At 42.9% G+C, this 21,417-nt stretch overlaps 1 protein-coding gene across 19 annotated transcripts in view; it reads left to right on the forward strand.

Annotated features, from left to right (window-relative positions):
* LOC106611719 (ensconsin) overlaps positions 1-21,417 on the forward strand; it is a 47,882-nt gene that overhangs the window by 4,053 nt on the left and 22,412 nt on the right. For 4 of the 19 annotated variants that reach the window (XM_014212220.2, XM_045723919.1, XM_045723922.1 and 1 more), the window contains exons 2-9: positions 10,784-10,906; positions 11,501-11,581; positions 11,929-12,092; positions 13,336-13,444; positions 14,269-14,349; positions 15,720-15,827; positions 19,154-19,264; positions 19,777-19,875. In XM_014212220.2, the coding sequence (XP_014067695.2) occupies positions 10,784-10,906; positions 11,501-11,581; positions 11,929-12,092; positions 13,336-13,444; positions 14,269-14,349; positions 15,720-15,827; positions 19,154-19,264; positions 19,777-19,875 (876 nt within the window). Of the gene's footprint in view, positions 1-10,783; positions 10,907-11,500; positions 11,582-11,928; positions 12,093-13,335; positions 13,445-14,268; positions 14,350-15,719; positions 15,828-15,926; positions 15,949-19,153; positions 19,876-21,417 lie in introns of those variants that run through there. The other 15 variants (XM_045723921.1, XM_045723923.1, XM_045723927.1 and 12 more) reach the window with 6 other exon arrangements.

Below are 21,417 nucleotides of genomic sequence, written 5' to 3' on the forward strand. Positions count from 1 at the left end.
AAGAACTGGCAAATCTGGAGCAGTCCATGAGGAGGAGATGCTCTGCAGTACTTAATGCAGCTGGTGGCCACACCAGATACTGACTGTTATTTTTGATTTTGACACCGCCCTTTGTTCAGGGACACATTATTCCATTTCTGTTAGTCACATGTCTGTGGAACTTGTTCAGTTTATGTCTGTTGTTGAATCTTGTTATGTTCATACAAATATTTACACGTGTTAAGTTTGCTGAAGATAAATGCCATTGACAGTGAGAAGACATTTATTTTTTGTTGAGTTTAGATGCTTTGTATCAGTTGGCTGTATAAGCATTGAGCCTAGGCCTATCCACCCCATTGTGCTTGTTGGCCTGCCATGAGTGATGCTGATGAAACGTGATGTGTGGGTTACACATCTGAGACAGTCCTTGTGTGAACCCTAACGAGCCCAACTCTGGTCAGGGCATTCTGTCATTAGCCAGTGAGAATGGAGCTCAACCTGCTGTCGTCAAGGTGTCATCATCCCGGTGGCTCTGGAAATAGCCCCGGCTTACCTCTGAGTAAATGTGTCCCCAATAATCCTGGACAAGATCTGCTGTGTGTGTGTGCACCCTCCTCACAGCTGTGCCCGGTGAAGGCTGTCATTATTAGACAGTGTGGACACATTCCCCTCCAGTCATCTGCAGTACTGCACTTCCTGCTAGCCAAGAAACACCCAACCACTGCTACTGCTGGGCCCCAGAGGGAATGAGAGGTCACTTCACTGAACTCACTATTGTCTCTGACTGATATTTTTGTGTGTGTGGAGTGGTGGGTGGGTGTGTGGTTGTGTTAAGAGTGGGGTGGGGGGGCTGTAGTTGTTACTGTTTCTTTTTGCCCTGTCTACTGACGAGTGGCTGGACTCTATGCTTTATTTTTGGCTGACTGGTACTGAGCACTGAGGTGTCAATCTCACTGTGGCTTTGCACAAGAGGCACGAACGCAGCAGTCAGCATGTCTTCTTCAGCAGTGGCCCAATGTAAATTTATTGTGAATAGTATGTAATTTATGAACACAAGGTTATATGCCTCATACTCTTTTATATTGGTGTTCATTACCCATAGTGCTTTGAAGTTAGACATTTCCTGTTTGAGTACTGGTGGTTTTGTCCGGCTGTGAACAGAACTGCAGCTGCATGATGGTGCAGGCTGGCCTGCTTCCTGTTTATGACCAGTGACTGCCCTGTCTGTGGAGCCATGATGAGTGTTCCAGGACAAGACGGGAGCCCCCTGATGAGTTGGATTTTACTGCCTCCCCTAACTGCTCTGCTTGGGGGATGTTTCCTAGCCTAGCTAGCCTAATCAATATAGCCAGTCTATTTACTATGTTGTGTGTTATTATAGACAGCAAAGCTGTTGCAGTGCATACTGTACCCTAACTGCCTAATAGGATAAGTTAGGTACTACAGACTAATCGGTTGAGGTGTTTCCCCCATCGCAGCAATGTAGTGCCGCTGCATAGGCTAATGAAAATTGTATGTCCTCTATGGTTTGATGAAAAAAAAAGTAGGTTGTTTTTAAACATATTGTATTTTAGTTGTGGACATAAAATAAAACATATTTTTTCCCCAGGTTAGTATCATTGTTAATCTCAGTCTCTTTTACAAGAGAGACCTGGCCAAAATGGCAGCACACAAAGTTGCAGACACATTTACAACATAAAACACGAAGCACTACAGTTTAAAAAAAAACATACATTTACATACAGAAAAGCAAGATGGTGTGGGAAAGTGTGGTGCAACTGTGGGTCAAAACATTGATAGCCCTCTTTTATTTTCCATCATAGTGTTCAACCTAACTTTAAACACATTTTTAAATGGGATGAGCTCCTGTCATTTTAGGACCTTTTCAAGCATGTTCCAAGTGGAAGGGGCAGAGTCCTAAAAAGCTTTTTGACCTAGCTTTGTACAGGCCTTAGGCACAATCAACTAGACACATTCATCTGTGCACAGATTATAGTTTTCATTTGACTGCTAGACAATGTAGTTACAAAAGTAAAATGGTAGTTGTCTCAATATGGCCTTATAAATAAAAATGTACCAACGATTTAATCTCTGAAGAGCTAACGAAGGCCAACCCACTCTCATGTAGAGGATACAGTGATGTGAGAGCTTTGGAGTTAGTAACAAACCTTAGCTCCTCATGGCTTTTATTTGTATTTATTTTTTTATTGCAGAAAAACCAGCAGACAATGGCAAAATAAATGCAAAACTCTTTCTGGATGCTCAACACAAAGTACAGTTAATGTATTTTTTGTTTCATCGGGTAATGATTCGCAGGGTAATACTTATGGATCATTCTGAAAGAGACCTCTTTGACCTTGTTAACGAGCAGGTATTTGTGTGGTAATAACCAGACTTTTTCTCCAACAGATATTATTGACAAATGTATTCCAGTAAGTTGTGACATGAGAAATTGATTCTATATCCCTTTTAAATAAAGCAGGGATGGATCTGTTGTTCTGAGGGAGCAAGGAGAAACACATTTTTTGTATTGGAGAGTCAACTGGATTAAGTGAGGGTATGTCAAGAAGGTGAGGTCTGGTTACACCTCTAAACAACATGAGAGTTCCAGATGGAATAGCATCAGACTATGGTGAACTCTCTAGGTGTGACAGGGATATTGTAAAGAGAGAAATTCCTTATAATGATTGACAACCCTTCTGCATTAAAACGTTGACTCATCAGCAGGATATGATTATTAAACCAGTTCTTAAAAAAAATAGACTTGTTTCTATACAAAATATCCTTATTGTTCCAAATGAAATGCCTATGCTGGGAAAAATTGTTTATATATTAACGACCACGCTAAGAATAATTGTCTATGAAAAGCAGATCATTTTGTAGGAATCTAATCATTGTTATAGTTACAAAGTAACACAAAATTGAAGCCACCTAAACGGGAGAAGATATGAGGGATGAAATTCCAAATTGAAGTTGTATTCTTTAGGAAATGTTTAGCCCAATTTATCTTAAGTATTATTCAAAGTATGAAAACCCCAAAAAAATGAGACCACCATATTCATGTGTTCATAGCGACAGATTTCGTAATATAATGTGTATGATTTTTCCAGATGGAGTTGAAGAGCATCTAGTCAACCGGTTTACTTATTTTGTTAAGCTGTAGGGACTGGGCTGCATATGTAAGTCTGGAGATAGCTTTAGAAAGCAATACTTGACCTTTTCAAGGATAAATCCCTCAGCAACCAATGGTTAAACTTTTCTTTTCAAAAATAGGTATGACATTTAATGAGCATCTTGTCTGTTGATCCTTAGATCAACATGGTAATCCCAAGGTACGTTACTTTTTCCTTGACTGGAATATTGCATATAGAGAGTATCACACAGTCTTTAACAGCAAACAATTCACACTTAAGGCAAAGACCAGATGCTTTGGAAAAAATATTTATCACATCGACTGCTCTAGGAATCTGGTCAGCATCTTTCAAAAAGAGGGTGGTGTCGTCTACAAGCTTACTGGTGATATCTCTGTCAGCAATAGAGATCCCTTTTATATCGCTGGATTTAACAAAACTTGTAAAAGTTGGGTTGCAAGTAGGAAGAGTTAAGGTGAAATTGGGCAACCTTGCCTAGTTCCTCTTTTCAATTCTAGGGGGAGTGCCATGCTCTAATTTAATGGAACTGTTCCCATTCGCCCCATGTTAGTGTCCAGCATGCGTAATGATGTCACAGGGACAAACAAGTACAAGATATCACCATAATCAATTACAGGCACGAAAGTAGCGGAAACGAGCCTCTTTCTCTCTTCAAAAGAAAAACATGACTTATTATGAAAATAAAAACCCAACTTGAACCTTCGATGTGGGTTTTAAGGTGAGACACTCATCTATCAAGAGACCCCAAGTACTTGTAAGTTGCTTCTCTTATACTCTATCTGCATAGTGACTATACATGGGAGAGTCTGAGGTTTCATCTTAGATTTTGTGAAAACCATCAACTTTGTTTTTTTCAGCATTTTAAAAGCCACTTCAGCTGACAGAGCTGAGTCTGGACAATAGTAAAGGCAGATTGCAGTTCTTCAAAGGCCTTATTCAATGTTGCGGCACAACAATAAATAACTGTCGTCAGCATAAAAATGAAAACTAGCATTTGACACGTCATTATTATACCAACATTATTAAAGGGATTCTTCGGGATTTTGTCAATGAGGCCCTTTATCTGCTTCCCCGTAGTCCGATGAACTCATGGATTCCATTTTGTATGAGTGTGCGGTTTGAAGAAAGTTGCTAACTAGTGATAGCGCAAATGCTAACTAGCGTTAGCGCAATGACTTGAAGTCTATACCCATAGATTTCTAATTGTGCTAAAACTAGTTAGCATGGGCTCGCAAAACTTCCTCCAACGTTCTTCATACTGGACACAGAGACACAAAAATGGTATCCAGAAGTTCATCTGACTCATTGCCAAAATCCAGAAGTGTCCCTTTAATATAAATAGTGAACAGTGGTCCTGCCCCCTTCTGGACAGTTAACCTATCTGGTGACTTGCCATCAGAACTCTGTCCAGTTTCTGACACGCAGCTTTTGAACCAAGAGACTGCCTGATCAGATAATTCTGTGTTGGCAAGTCTTTGCAACATGTCGTGATCAACTGTGTCAAATGCCTTTGACAGATCGATTAATAAGGGTGCCGTTTCTTGTCCATGGCATCAATGATATAATTAACAACATTTGTTGCTACAGTAGAAGTGCCATGCTGTTTTCTGAAACCTGATTGAAACGTAGATAAAATACCATTGAAACGTAACTCCAATTGACATCGGCTAGGCAGGCAAATTTGTTGTGTGTGTGCTAATGGTTTTGCTTAATACCTTCACTCAGTCACCATTGCTGTTGTCCCCATTGTCATTACTGTTATAAAAACGCCACCCACGCTCTTGTCCGGCTTTGTGCTGCGTCATCCAGTCTGTCTGATTTACTGCAGCCAGCCCACTCGGGTCTAATGTATGCTTATCAATGCAAATCTCCATAGTGATGGATGCAGGTGCCCTCTCCCTCCTCTTGTCAGCTCCTTTCAGTGTGCACAAGGACACCTGGCTCTTTCAGTTCTACAATACGTGGTCCTGTGTGGCTCAGTTGGTAGAGCATGGCTCGAACCCAGGGTTGTGGGTTCGATTCCCACAGGGGACCAGTACGAAAATGTATGCACTCACTACTGTAAGTTGCTTTGAATAAGAGCGTCTGCTAAATGACTAAAATGTAAAATGCGTATAAGTCTGTGGTGAAAAGACCTGAATAAAAGCATTATATTCAATTGAAACCCCTATTGCATTGTCCAGTTAATGTAGGCTAGTCTATGACCAATATTAACTTAGGATAAATTGATGGTATCACTAGCCTCCCAGGTGTGGCAGGGTTAATGGGTATGGACTGGAGCATAGATGGTGTAACCAGGGACTCAGTCCTTTATTGTTGCTATGGTGTAATGTTATTTGCATGCTTTGTGCTGGAGGAGAGGGCTCACTGTTTGCCCACTGTCCTCCTTTGTGAGTGACCGAGAGGATGAGGACAGTGACTCAGACAATCCCTTTTGCATATTCTCTATGTCCTCTGGCCTGCTCTTTTAATCTGCGTCTGTGAGGGCAGGCTGCACCTACTTCTAATCACGCTATCACACAAGCAGGGAATTATTTCAACTTCTTTTAAAGATGACTGTCTTCAGTGGAACTCTTTTTGGATCGACAATCTGAATGACCACTACCTGGACCAAGAGTCTGTCTATGAATAGAGTATGAACACTCCAAAGGAACTCAGACCCCTCAAAAGAGCCCCAGATGTGAATTGAACTGAGACCATCTCGATAGGTTGTCTGAGTTTGGTTTGCTTGAATTCTGTGATCTGGTCCCTTTTTTGGGGCAATGTGAACACAAAGCTCTCCAGGTTCGCTTGTCATTATTCCCACACCACACAGTAGACTACTGCAACACCGTTTCCCCTGCCATAACCCCTCACACTGGTGAGAGAAGATGATGTGCAGGTTCGTGGGGAAAAAAGTGTGCTGTTTATGGATATTAATTAGAGATTGTCAAGGATGCACAGAAATTCAAAAATACCGCTTTGTACTGACACGATGTTAAGATTATTTCTTTGCAATATGTTGATCTATAGGCTAAAATAGCTTCATAAGCTGTTTATTGATTGTGGGGTTTGAATAGTGAGAAGACAACATATTTGGTGAGAATCCCTGTGGCTCAGTTGGTAGAGCATGGTGTGTGCAACGCCAGGGTTGTGGGTTCGATTCCCACGGGGGGCCAGTCCAAAAAAATACATGAAATGAAAATGAAACGTATGAAATGTATGTATTCACTACTAAGTCGCTCTGGATAAGAGCGTCTGCTAAATGACTAAAATGTAAATGTAAATCATAACATGGGTACAAAATCCGTTCTAGCTCTTAAAGGGGCAGTAGCCTACATTGGGTGTATAATTTTAAATTGGGCCTACAGCATTATTTAATCAGCAGTTATTCTACTGGTATTTTAATGTTAAAATTTAAATATTATTGTATCTTCTGATTACAATTGTCATCTTTTAACGAAATGCTATCTATTAGCTTCCAAAATGTAAGTAGGTACAGTATATCTAGTTGTCCGATAGCACATTCTGATGGAGTGGCTTGTCCTGTACTTTTACCCAGAGTGCATTGAGGGAATGTTGGAAAAATACACGAATATAAATGTAAAGTGTTGATCCCATGTTTCATGAGCTGAAATAAAAATATGCACAAAAATAATCTCAAAATTTTGTGCACAAATTTGTTTACATCCCTGTAGGTGAGCATTTCTCTTTTGCCAAGATAATCCATCCACCTGACAGGTGTGACATCAAGAAGCTGATTTATACAGCATGGTCGTTACACATGTGCGCCTGGGTACAATGAAAGGCCATTCTAAAATGTGCAGTTTTGTCAAACGACACAATGCCACGGACGTCTCAAGTTTTGAGTGTGTGTGCAATTAGCATGCTGACTGCAGGAATGTCCACCAGAGCTGTTGCCAGAGAACTGAAAGTAAATTTCTCTACCATAAGCTGCCTCCAATGTCATTTTAGAAAAATGTGTCAGTACGTCCAACTGGCCTCACAACCACAGATCACCTCATCCGGCTTCTTCACCAGCGGGATCGTCTGAGACCAGCAACCCAGACAGCTGATAAAACTGAGGAGTATTTCTGTCTATAATAAAGCCCTTTGGTGGAGAAAAGCTCAGTTGGCTGGGCCTGGCTCCCCCACCCATGGCTGCACCCTTGCCCAGTCATGTGAAATCCATAGATTAGGGCCTATTCAATTCATTTAAATTGGCAAATTACCTTACATGCACTAACTCCGTAAAATCGTTGAAATTGTTGCATGTTGCGTTTTTATATTTTTGTTAAGTATATCTTGGTTGCTTTCTAAACATAGCAATGTGAATGCAAAGACTATTCGGACCTAAAAAAGTTTAATTGAACTGGCAGTAAAGTTAAGTCCTCGTTCAAAGGCAAGGGCAGTGTGAATTCTTTACCTTTTTTTACCCAGAGCCCTGCCCAACTACATGACATGCTACCTCAGACCTGGCCCCTGATGACAGACCACAGACTTTCATTTGATAAATGTGGTCAATATATTTCCCAAGTGTTCATGTAAAGGAACTACTAACCTAAAGTTGGTCATTATGAAATTGACTGCAATCTTTTTAAAAGCATTGTTCTGGATTTTGGCAATGAAGCCCTTTTTATCTACTTCCCCAGAGTCGGATGAACTGGTGAATACCATTTTTATGTGTCTGCGTGCAGTTTGTAGGATGTTGCTATCTAGCGTTTGCGCAATTACTAACTAGCATGCTAGCTGTTCCCATAGACTTTCAATAATTGTGCTAACGCTAGTTGGCATTGGTTTGCAAATCTACCTCAAACCTCCTTCATACTGGACGCAGAAACGTAAGAAGGTATTCACAAGTTCATCTGACTTAGGGCTCCCGAGTGGCGCAGCGGTCTAAGGCACTGCATCTTAGTGCTAGAGTCGTCACGACAGAACCTGCTTCGATTCCAGGCTGTATCACAACTGGCCTTGATTGGGAGTCCCATAGTGCGGCGCACAATTGGCCCAGCGTCGTCCGGATTTGGCCGGGGTAGGCCGTCATTGAAAATAAGAATTTGTTCTAAACTGCCTTGCCTAGTTAAATAAAACAATAAAAATCCCACACTGAAAAGACTTTGGTGCTTGGAGTGAGTGTGAATTGAGGCTTGGATCGACAGTGAGTGAGATGCATAAGCCCTTGTCTGGTCTCTCAAGCTGTACTCTGCATTGCTGAACAACAGTTGCCATGTGACAGAACTGCCTAAGTATTGGCAGGGCGAGGAGGACACCAGATGAATGGTGTGTTGTAAGAGTCCCTTTTAGGCTGATTTGATGAGGTTTTGAACTTCGTCTAGTGGATGATTCCTTATCTCCCCCGACTTGGATCGGATTATATATTTTCTCCTCTGTTTCATACATTCAAGAGCTGTATATTGGCCTATGTTTTATCTCATTTCACACCCTCTCATTGTGTTTTGTTTATTCCCCTGAGGGCAGGATGGATGTTAGTTGCTAGCTCACGAGACACCGCTATTTAACCACTCACCCCAAATGTGTAATCTAATACTGCGCACCCCTCAGTTTCTACAGAGGCAGTGGGTTAGCTAATTTGTCTATTAGGCTTATCTGAGTCTTAGGAAGGTAATCAGACAGTCATAAGGCCGTTAGAACACTTTTCACTTAACTGGGATTCCCACTCTGTGAAGCGTGATGAGAGGAAAAGTAAACTGATGTCCACTTCCTATGGGATTATCAGCAGACTTTGACCGAGTCATTCATCTGTGACGACCTGAGTGAAACATATTGAAGACTAAGGTATTGATGCAGCTTTGTTTGTCATGTTGGTTTTGTCCTCCTGTTGACTTTTGCTATCAGCTCTGTAAAGGCCAATGGCTAAAGATATACATCAATACCAGTCCGTTTGGGAGTGGAGGACTGTTGAACTTAGAGATCCATTGTCTGTCTTTTGAGGTTTCTCTTCTCCAGTCAGAACCACACTGATATGGGCTAATGTAAAGAGCTGTAGTATGTCTTCTTCTGTAGTCCACTTCATGTTCCTGATTTTGGAGTTTCCACTCACTGATAACCTGCCTTTTGGTTTTATTGTGTATATCCGGCTGAGTTTTCTCCCGCAGATTCTCATCCTCTGTATATGAGCTTTCCTGTACTATTTATTTATTGATTTATTTCACCTTTATTTAACCAGGTAGGCAAGTTGAGAACAAGTTCTCATTTACAATTGCGACCTGGCCAAGATAAAGCAAAGCAGTTCGACAACATACAAAAACACAGAGTTACACATGGAGTAAAACAACAATCAATGATGCAGTAGATAAAAAATAAGACTATATACAATGTGAGCAAATGATGTGAGATAAGGGAGGTAAAGGCAAAAAAATGCCATGGTGGCAAAGTAAATAAAGTATAGCAAGAAAAACACTGGAATGGTAGATATGTAGTTTGAAGAAAGTTCAAAGTTAAAATATAAATAATATGGTGCAAAGGAGCAAAATAAATAAATACAGGGGAAGAGGTAGTAGTTTGGGCTAAATTATAGATGGGCTATGTACAGGTGCAGTGATCTGGGAGCTGGTGCTTAAAGCTAGTGAGGGAGATAAGTGTTTCCAGTTTCAGATTTTTGTAGTTCGTTCCAGTCATTGGCAGCAGAGAACTGGAAGGAGAGACGACCAAAGGAGGAGTTGGCTTTAGGGGTGACCAGAGAGATATACCTGCTGGAGCGCGTGCTACAGGTGGGTGCTGCTATGGTGACCAGTGAGCGGAGATAAGGGGGGACTTTACCTAGCAGGGTCTTGTAGATGACCTGGAGCCAATGTGTTTGGCGACGATTATGAAGCGAAGGCCAGCCAACGAGAGCGTACAGGTCGCAGTGGTGGGTAGTATATGGGGCTTTGGTGACAAAACGGATGGCACTGTGATAGACTGCATCCAGTTTGTTGAGTAGGGTATTGGATGCTATTTTGTAAATGACATCGCCGAAGTCGAGGATTGGTAGGATGGTCAGTTTTACGAGGGTATGTTTGGCAGCATGAGTGAAGGATGCTTTGTTGCGAAATGCTCATTACCTCATTCTGCACATTTTGCCATCGGGAAGAGAACATTTGACAATTTTATTTATTTAAAAAAAAATCTAGTTTCCTGTAATTCTACACATTTGTCATGTGGCTGAGAGCGAATTCTGTATTAAAACAAAGTAACTGCAATTCTACACATTTTACCATGGCTTATGCCTTGTTCATATGTTATCTTAGTGACTCAAACATTATAACAAAGTCAATGGTGGGCCCATGCCATGACATTTTTTTACATTTCAGGTTCTTCCTGGGATGTTTGTATAGAAAAGCCCAGCACTTAGTGTCGTGACCAAAGCCCATCTGACCCAGTGTGTCACAGAGCCCTGTGTACAGCTGCCTGGCTGACCATTGATGAGGGCGAGGCTAGTGGCTATAGGCTGACTAGATGGATTGTTCTGTAGTGTTAAATCATCTGGATCTCTCTAGAACATGCATTCCTATGGAGGATAAACAAAGCACAGTGTAAACTGCTTGCTCAGCAGCTCGTTATTCCAAAATCATTTTCATTTCGTTAGATGTCTTTTTTTATTTCTTTTTATTGATCATACTAGACCGCGTGACTCTGTCTCTCTCTCTCTCTGTGTGTGTGTGCGCTTACAGCTTCAGCTGCGCAGGCACAGGCAGAAGAGCGGCGCAGCCTAGCAGGGAGCAGCCCAGGGCCTGCATCCCCAGCAGCAGGTAACACGCCATCCCCAGCAGCAGCAGCGAAGTCTCCCCAGCCAGGTAACAAAACAGCCCCTGCCTGCTGCATCTGTATAAACTCACACAGTCACGCACACACACATGTACGAACATAGAGTACACACACATGTATATATTATGCACAGGTCTACACAAGCATACATACCACCAGAATGACTCCTATGTCACCCTAAGCCTCTGCCGTTCTTCAAGGAGGCCTAGCTAATGTTGTATGTTTTTATCATGCGCTAACATGATCTTAACCTCAGTAGTCATAAATTAGGCCTACCTGCTGTAATTCATTGCAGAGTAGCCTAATCAGTCCCTCCGTGATTCCGCGATCACAATTTTATTTTTGTGCAAAATCAATAATTCCCTGAATTATGCAAGGGCTTGGAAATTAGACCGATCTCCTCGCTATTTCCACGTAACACAGTTACAGTAATATAACTCAAAGTGCATTAATGTCAGGTAGGCACATGATGGACACATCTGCCTGTCAGGTGATTCACTCAGTGACACTGCAGCTCATTATAATCCACCAACGATGCTTCACCCATGTCCACACTTTCTCCACCGCATGTGTGTGAAAGTGAGTGTGTTCCCACTTACCTGTGTGTCTGTGTGTGCATGCAGTCATTGATGGTGCTGCACTAAGGATAGACGAACGTCTTCGAGTGGCGAAAGAGAGACGAGAGGAGGCCGATAGACAGCAAGGTAAGAGCTCAGTCTGAATGGTGGTTCAGAATCCAACAGAACATTCTAGTAACATCCTCTTTAATGGGCCCAGTCTCTGACCCTGACCATTTCAGCCCTAATCAAATCATTGGGTTAGCAACATACACAAGTACATACATTGCAAGTCCTCAGAGGCATTTCCTGTTAAGACAGGAAATGCCTTCTTTAGAGTGTAGAGGGACTTTACTGGGAGATTTAATGAGGTGACCTCTGGGCTGGTCACAAAGTAAACAAACCAATGTGTTTTCCCTTGTGTTTTTTTCACCACACCCTTTCACACTGACCCACACTTGCATCCTCACAACCCCCCCCCCACCCATCTTTAGCTACAAAGGAAACTCAGATTCTGGAGCGGGAGCGTAAGGCCAAGCTGCAGGTGGAGCGTCAGATGGAGGAGCGCCAGAAGAAGCTGGACGAGCAGCGCAGGAAGGAGGAGCAGAGACGCTCGGCCGTGGAGGGGAAGAGGAAGCAGAAACAGGAGGAGGAGAAGGTACGGGCCCCTGGGGTCATCCTCAACACCAGCGTGGCACTACAGATACAGCTGGTATTATTGGGATATATTCCAGTCAACTCTGGTGTGTGCTGGGCATGGAACCTTTTGGTCCACCAGCTACTGTGGCAGGTAGATGAGAAAAATGTATTTCCGCTACAATTACTGCTGCATTTATTTTGGTGATAAATGTTCTCGTACTTTACTTAATTCTTATTTATTCGCTAATGCGAGTGAAATGCTTGCACTGTGGGGCCCAGACCACCCGCCAACGCGGCTGACCGACCTGTATTTGGCATGTGTAAATTTTAGGCCCTGAGATGCAGTGGTTTGGGAATGATACAAATGTGTCTGAACCAGGCTATGCAGATGTACAAGTAAGCAAGAAGAATGTATTTAAATTGGTACTGGTGAACTTAACTCATCACGAGGTGGCCATGCTCACTGCTCAGGTCTGTGGTATTTTATGGTGTAGCCTAATTGGCAGAGTTAATGCTATGTCTCGGTTAGAGCATGGGTGAAGAACTTCAATAAAGTCTGCATACTTTGGTACTTGTTATGAATGAAACCATATCCTGTTTTAGCTTCTTTTCATGGGCGTCTGCTGCAGGAAGCTCAGTCCCTCAGAGTTCTTATTCCAGACACTTTGTTATTAGTGGCCTGCTGCTTTTCACCACTACAGCAACGGCCCCAGAACAATTTAGTGTTGGTCGTGACATCTGAAAGATTTCAGAATTTAAAAGATATTATAGTGATATGTGTCTTTGTTTCAAAGCAGAACAGACAATTTGGCTTGATCGCTCTCAAATATGATGTTATCTTACATCTCTCAAAATGATCTCCCTCACCCCCTCTCTCATCACTATGGTCATATTGTAGTGAACTGTTATTGTCAGCTAGTCAGACGGAAAATAGCATTTCACCTTGAGTTACCGACTCATCATTCTGGGACATATGTTCATGTCGTCATTTTTGTCCCATTATCTGTTTGACCTTGTTTATTTTGGTTTGGGAGACCAAGATTATTTCTGAATGACTTTGCATTCCGCCACTGTGCCATCTCTCTCTCCGTAACTCTTAAACTCCCCCTCTCTCTCTTTTTCCTCTCCATTCCCCCCTCTCTCATATCTCTCGCTCGCTATCCCCCCTCTCTCACTATCACCCCTCTCTCGCTCCCCCCGTCTCGCTCTCGCTCCCCCCGTCTCGCCCCTCGTCTCTCTCTGTGTGTGTGTGTATGCTGCAGGAGCACTATGAGGCGGTGATGCGGCGGACCCTGGAGCGCAGCCAGAGAGTGGAGCAGAAGCAGAAGAGGTGGTCCTGGGGAGGGCTTTCAGAGTCAGACAACCGACCTGGTAAGGAACCCTCCATCATACCATTCCCACTCTGCTCTCTATACCATATAGATAGGACTACAAAGTGTATAGGACTCCACGTGGTGTGTGTGTGTGTGTGTGTGTGTGTGTGTGTGTGTGTGTGTGTGTGTGTGTGTGTGTAAGAAGTTTCTGCTTGTCTGACAGCGGGACGCTGAATGACACAAGTCGGTAAAACTTGCTGATGCATCCTCACATTGACTGGCTCGTTATTGGTTGGCTGTCAGCTGGAGTTATGTTGATTGGCTCTGTGTTCTCTATGTAGGTTGTTACCGATGTTTCTCAATGTTTTCTGTTATTATTTGAAGTCTGACTGCCTTTAGTTAATGAAGCATTAATGTGCAGTGACATACAGTGAGGCAGCTATCACAAACATTTATTTTTTTGTTTTTGTTTCAGGCAAGGCATTTATTGTACAAATAGGGCAGTTTCCCAGGAATAGATTACACCTAGTTCTGGATTTAAAAATATGATAGTCTCCATTTGAAAGTGCTTTTCAGTCCAGGATTGTGCTTAATCTGTGTCAGGGAATCCGGCCCATACTGTATAAAACTAATGTACTTATTATAGGTCCAAAATATGTACGTTATCAGTCAAAAAAAATTGACATTTCTGTGGTCTGATCCATTAGAGCCTCTTATGATGTGAGCCTGTTTCCTAGCAGCTGTGTTGTGGGCTCTGATGGTCAGAGAGCTGAATCTATTGATGTTTGTCAGCCAGCCCTGTTCCTCTTCCACTCTGTCCGTGTGGGGGGGGGTTTATGTGTCTTCTCCCCTCTCCCTGCTGAGACCCTTTCTCGCCCACAGGAGACCCTGACGCAGGCGCCTCCTCTCCAGTAGCTATAGTTATCTCCCCCGCGTCTCCAGAAAAGCCCCCCAGGACACAAGGTGCTGGTTGATACCTGTACTATACATACCTACAGTACAGTAGCATGGACTGGCACTGTTATGTTAACCAACAGCCCTTTTCTTAGTCACTCACTGCCTCACTAATATCTTCCTGTTCTCCCAGGGATGGGTTGATGTTGCTTGTATGCACAGATCTAGGATCAGCTTACCCTCCCCCAATCCTAAAATGAACCTTCAGGAGGGAAAATGCAAGGCTGATCTTAGATCAACATGTAAGGGGAACTTCACTGTCGCTTCTGTCCCACATGCCTTGGGCTCGCTGAATGGAAACGCAGCCTGTGGATGTCCTCTCCTTCTTTCACTCTCTCTCACTCTCTAGCACTTCCAGGTCAGCTGTCACATGGAGGCACTGAGCACTCTGAGGAGCACTACTGTTTCACGCATGTGCCAACTACTGTCCACGTTCTCTTGACTGTTCACCTGTGGTGTCTATTCAGTTGATATTTTCTGGATTTTCAGTTCTTTCCACTAATTGCTGTGCCTGGCTAAGAATTTGAATGGCTTTGGTCTGGCCCTTGATGTTCATGTATAAAGAATGTATGAAGTAAAGATGCCGGTGTAATGCTATTTGCCAAGAAATGTCAGCACTAAAATATGCATCAATATTCAGAATTGCCTTAGATTGATCAATAGTAATGGGGGGGGGGGGATCTGTACAGTTACATCGCAATATTATTTAAATCCTATGACTTCTAGTATCGAATTATATATTTTTTGCTAGGTAGCATTAGCTAGTGCGAGTTGGCTGTACCTGCGCCAAAACGCCGTTATTTTTCATCCTATGGCTTGTTCTCCATCTTTTTAAATAGTGAGCAAACATGTTGTGCCTCACTTTTATATCCATGACTGATCTAAAACTCTCTCTTGTCTCTCTGCAGCAGACATATAGGCTGCATTTCAACAGGCAGCCCAAATCTGATATTTTTTCCACTAATTGGTCTTTTGACCGATCACATCAGGTCTTTTTCGGAGCTGTTCTGATTGGTCAGAAGGCCAATTAGTGAAGGGGGAAAAAATCTGAATTGGGCTGTCTGTGTAAACGCAGCCATAGTAAGCAATATGTTTTGGAACATCAAATTACAGTATCGGCACAATATCGTATTGTGAGGTCCCTGGCAATTCCCATCCCTATTGATCAATGTTTGGTTTAAATATTGCCCCACCAGTGCAGTATACTATAGACATGACTAAATTAGTGTTGAATATTAGCTGCAGGCAGGGCATTCGGACCCTGCAAAAACCCTGCCCCCATCTCCCTCTATTTCCTCTCCCCCACGCCCAGTCTCCTAGTGGTCCTCCTGTATAACTCCCTCGTCCCTCCCTGTCTGTCTGTCCCTGCCTCCCCTTAGCTGACAAGCGCTCTACCTCCACCATGAACCTGAAACAGACGGCCGATTCTGGCATCAACAAGCGCCTGTCCTCCTCCTCCGCCACCCTCATCAAATCACCTGACAAAAGTAAGTCCCTACCCACCCTCATGCCCAGCCACTGTCACAGTTGTTGTCAACCTTGTTGACCCTCTTCTTCCTATGTCCAGGAACTGAGTGACAAGCCGATCAGAGGAGCATTAAGAGACTGGTAAACAAATGCTGTGGCTCGCTGTCTCTGATCTCAACCAATGACAAACCCAGCATGAACTTGTGATTCCATTGCATCCATTTAGTGCTCCCTTCCACTTTTTAGCGCACTTTGTGACACAGGGAAGTGTCTCGGAATCATAAGGAGGGGTGCCAAAGGATCAGTAATCTGTTTATGGTCTACCTTCTCCCTCTCCTCTTCAGTAGTCATTGTACTGTACCTTCCTTTCTTATCCTAATGCAGTTCATCCTGATTTGATTCACAAGGAATTGCACTGTTTCTGACCTTTTTGAGAAGAATCATCATTCTGGGTCCAATCTAGGCTTGGGCAGTATAGTGTATATACTGGGATATTTTGAAATACCGGTGGTATGATTTTCAATACTGTCCCTATTTATTATTTTTATGTATTTTATTTATTTTTATTCACAAAAAATCAATTGAGCCAGTCACATGGTATGCTTGTTTACAAAGAGCACGTGGAGCCAACTGACGTTTCCTAACATGACGCCCACTGTTGAGCAGCACAAGAGAGGCTGATCAGGTTGCACTTGAAATTCACTACTATTGTTTTCCAGCTAAATATCTTAAATTCTAGTTCTAACTTTCTAAGTGCCAAATCATTTTCTCCAGCTCAGGGCTCCAGCTATGCGTTTGGTTTGCTAACTTGCTAGGAATAGGTGGCTAGCTTGCAAAATCAAAGTTCTGGGTTACAGCAGAGACAATCAATCCCCCCCTGGATCAATTATGAGTAGCCTTTTGACATAGTTTATAACTTGGGCTGGGTTGTCTGTCCTTGCATTTACTTTATGTTCTCTTGCGCTTGTTAGCATTTAGCTAGCGTCCGCTATGGCAATTCGCTACTACTTTTGTTCTCATCAATATATACAGTACCAGTCAAAAATTTGGACACCTACTCATTCAAGGTTTTTCTTAATTTGTACTATTTTCTACATTGTAGAATAATAGTGACGACATCAAAACTATGAAATAATACATATGGAATCATGTACAGTTGAAGTCGGAAGTTTACATACACCTTAGCCAAATACATTTAAACTCAGTTTTTCACAATTCCTGACATTTAATCCTAGTAAAAAGTCCCTGTCTTAGGTCAAAATGTCACAATAATAGTGTAGAGTGATTTTATTTCAGCTTTTATTTCTTTCATCACATTCCTAGTGGGTCAGAAGTTTACATACACTCAATTAGTATTTTGTAGCATCGCCTTAAAATTGTTTAACTTGGGTCAAACGTTTCAGGTAGCCTTCCACAAGCTTCCCACAATAAGTTGGGTGAATTTTGGCCCATTCCTCCTGACATAGCGGGTGTAACTGAGTCAGGTTTGTAGGCCTCCTTGCTCGCACACGCTTTTTCAGTTCTGCCCACAAATGTTCTATAGGATTGAGGTCAGGGCTTTGTGATGGCTACTCCAATACCTTGACTTTGTTGTCCTTAAGCCATTTTGCCACAACTTTGGAAGTATGCTTGGGGTCATTGTCCATTTGGAAGACCCATTTGCGACCAAGCTTTAACTTCCTGACTGATGTCTTGAGATGTTGCTTCAATATATCCACATCATTTTCCTCCCTCATGATGCCATCTATTTTGTGAAGTGCACCAGTCCCTCCTGCAGCAAAGCACCCCCACAACATGATGCTGCCACCCCTGTGTTTCACTGTTGGGATGGTGTTCTTCGGCTTGCAAGCCTTCCCCTTTTTCCTCCAAACATAACAATGGTCATTATGGCCAAACAGTTCTATTTTTGTTTCATCAGACCAGAGGACATTTCTCCAAAAAGTACGATCTTTGTCCCCATGTGCAGTTGCAAACCGTAGTCTGGCTTTTTTTATGGCGGTTTTGGAGCATTGGCTTTTTCCTTGCTGAGCGGCCTTTCAGGTTATGTCGAAATAGGACTGGTTTTACTGTGGGTGTTAGAGCCTATTTGGACATATTTGTATAAAAGACAGAACATTCAGAGCTCCATGTATATTTGTGTAAATATGAATGTATATGATGAAATATTAGGTACGTACCTTTATGATTTATATTTACCTGATTGAGATGTATTCATTTGTTGTTAGTGTAACTTAGTTTTGTCCCCCCCCTCTTGCCCATTCATTGTACTGCAGTAAGTGTGTTAGGATAAAAGCAGGAAGTTGGGCCTTTGGGGGGAGGAGTCCTTGCTAGACGCGGGAGCGGTATAGTTTTTTGACCATACAGACATACAGACAGGTCATATTGTGTATTTTCCATATCAAGTAATCTATGTTTTAAGTTGATTGGATATTCATTTTCCTGTTAGATATAAGAGGAATAAACATTTTTGTTGCACCATATCCCTGGATCACATTGAATGTTTGGCCTTTTGGAAACCTTGAGTGTGGACTGTATGCGTACCAAACAACCCCGCTTCAGGCTTGGGCAGTGGCTATGGTAAAGAGGAAAGGAAGCCACTACAGTGGGTATAGATACTTTTGTACCTGTTTCCTCCAGCATCTTCACAAGGTCCTTTGCTGTTGTTCTGGGATTGATTTGCACTTTTCGCACCAAAGTACGTTCATCCCTAGGAGACAGAACGCATCTCCTTCCTGAGCGGTATGACAGCTGCGTGGTTCCATGGTGTTTATACTTGCGTACTATTGTTTGTACAGATGAACGTGGTACCTTCAGGCGTTTGGAAATTGCCCCCAAGGATGAACCAGACTTGTGGAGGTCTACAATTTATTTTCTGAGGTCTTGGCTGATTTCTTTAGATTTTCCTATGATGTCAAGCAAAGAGGCACTGAGTTTGAAGGTAGGCCCTGAAATACATCCACAGGTACACCTCCAATTGACTCAAATGATGTCAGTAAGCCTATCAGAAGCTTCTAAAGCCATGACATAATTTTCTGGAATTTTCCAAGCTGTTTAAAGGCACAGTCAACTTAGTGTATGTAAACTTCTGACCCACTGGAATTGTGATACAGTGAATTGTAAGTGAAATAAAACAATTGTTGGAAAAATGACTTGTCATGCACAAAGTAGATGTCCTAACCAACTTGCCCAAACTATAGTTTGTAAACAAGAAGTTTGTGGAGTGGTTGAAAAACGAGTTTTAATGCCTCTAACCTAAGTGTGTGTAAACCTCCGACTTCAGCTGTAAAGAGAAATGGCTGTGTCACAGCTTCACCGTTTCAGTGGGTGTCTCCTCGTTGTCTCTCAGGTGCTCGTGTGAGGAGTTCGTCACTGAACCGGTTGCCTAGAAACAACAAAGTCGACCTAGACACTCAGCCCACTAAGGAAGGCAGAAAAAAGCTTCAGGTGGAACAGACAGGTGCATATTAAGGCCCCCCCCATACACCACTATCCTCGCCCAACACAGCCATCCTCTTCATGCTCTACACTCCATTTCATAGGTCTGAGCAAACGTTGCCTGGTGTGGCTCTGAAGCTTTTGACAACGCTCTTTTTCCACACAGGAAACGAGTGCCTTAGAGAATAACATAATTGTTCTAGAGAGTATTACGTAGACATTGTTTGCTTGTTAGAGAAACAAATGTTTTCTTTAAGCCTGAATAGTTGGCAGATGCAGGCTAACATCATACAGTACCGTGGTGCTAGACATGTAGCCCTCTATAGAGAGAGAGCAAGTAATCGGATTATGATCATAGTGTCATTTAGCTACACAGTCCACTAAGGTAGAATTCAAGGCATATTGATTTGTACTGTAATGATATAACAAAATTACTCTTAATGAAATCCATGTGGTTCATTAGGGCCTTTCGGGGGAACTTGCTCCTGGCCCCTCTGTCCTTGATAGGCTGTAACCCCACTCTCCTGTCTGTAGGCCCCTCCCTGAAGAAGAGAAGCTCCTCCCTGACACGAGCTGGGGGGGGCAGAACACTGACCCCCTCCAAGCTCGATAAGGGGACGTCAGACGACCAAGGTGGCTAGCATGAACCAAGTTTATATTTTATTTTCTTGTCCTTGTCTGCATTACTCAGGCCTCCTCCTTTTATAATAACATGAACGCATCTCCTCCAACGTTTGTCTGCTCACTCACTTCGCTCATATTCAGCTCCTAGTACTAATTTGTATGCGCAAGCTAGGGAGGTTTAGGCAGTTCAGGCTACTGTTGGTGCAGTGATTGTAAAGTGCAGCAAGCTAGTGATTTAAGACTTCCAAACCGACCTTTGTCCCTCTCCTCCACTCTTTCCCCGTCTCTCTATAGGTGTGCTCTTTTCCAGCCAACACTACACCCTCGACTGCCCCGAACTCCTGTGCCTTTGTCTGTCCCTGGTCTCTACCAGGGGTTCTCTCTGGTGCCTCATGTCACTAACTCACCCTGCTCTTTCTCTAACAGATCTCTCCTGTATTGTTGCTCGCCTGCTGTGATTAACTCCCAGCTAATCTTGTCTTAACCTCTCTCTCTCGCTCTCTATCAGCGGCTAAGCACCAGGAATGGCTCCTAACTAACACAATGTTTTGTTTGTGTGTCACGTTGTGTTTGTTGTTTTGCCTGCAGATGACGTTTGTAAGCATTGGGTTTGCCACATGGGGTCTCGTGCACTGCGCTGTGTCTCAGTGCCATCCCACTGTAGCTCCTAGGGTTTAGAGAGCACTGACATGGCCACTGTCTCTCCTTGTTGAAATACTGTGCTACTGCTACTAATTATGTTGTATGTCTGTGTTAACCATATCCCACTGCATCCAACATACTGTATGTCTGTGTTAACCATATCCCACTGTATCCAACATACTGTATGTCTGTATTAACCATATCCCACTGTATCCAACATACTGTGTCTGTGTTAACCATATCCCACTGTATCCAACATACTGTATGTCTGTGTTAACCATATCCCACTGCATCCAACAATACTGTATGTCTTGTAGTAGTTGTTCAGTGACTGTATTTACAGTATTCTCATTTACAGGACAAATAGTTTCTCAGTGATATGAGACGCCATGAACTGTTTAAACATCCTTTAGTCTTTTTAGTTTATCAACTCAGTCTTTGAATCTCACGTACTGAGCGGAATCCCACAACGAGCCATCCATGTCTGTCCTTAACCTGTATCCCTTCACTAACCAGATAGGGAAAACTCTCCCATCCCCAACCGTTCCCTGGCCGACCCTGACCTCCAATCAGTCTGGAGCTTCACAACTGGATCTGAAGCAGTATAAGGGTCTTGCTCCATGCTTTAAGAGGCTGGTCCACTCTACATCTAACATGAGTGTCTGCAACAGATGTCCCCTCTCTGTCAGGGAGCCTGAAGGAGGCCTCGACGCAAATCCCTTTAGAGCAACGGCCGATTACCTTAACATTTCTGTTTATCGACCTTTGTTACTGGGATACTGGGCTTCCATAGGAACCAAGGGGGAACTGTAATCCTTCATTTCGTGAGATCAGGAGCTTTTGGTTTCTACTGTCAGACTCCAGGTCTCCTGCTAATATGTACCCCACTGTCTATTCACATACAGTGCA

This window comes from Salmo salar, chromosome ssa09 (assembly GCF_905237065.1).
Source record: "Salmo salar chromosome ssa09, Ssal_v3.1, whole genome shotgun sequence".
In the NCBI taxonomy this organism is placed as follows: Eukaryota; Metazoa; Chordata; class Actinopteri; order Salmoniformes; family Salmonidae; genus Salmo; species Salmo salar.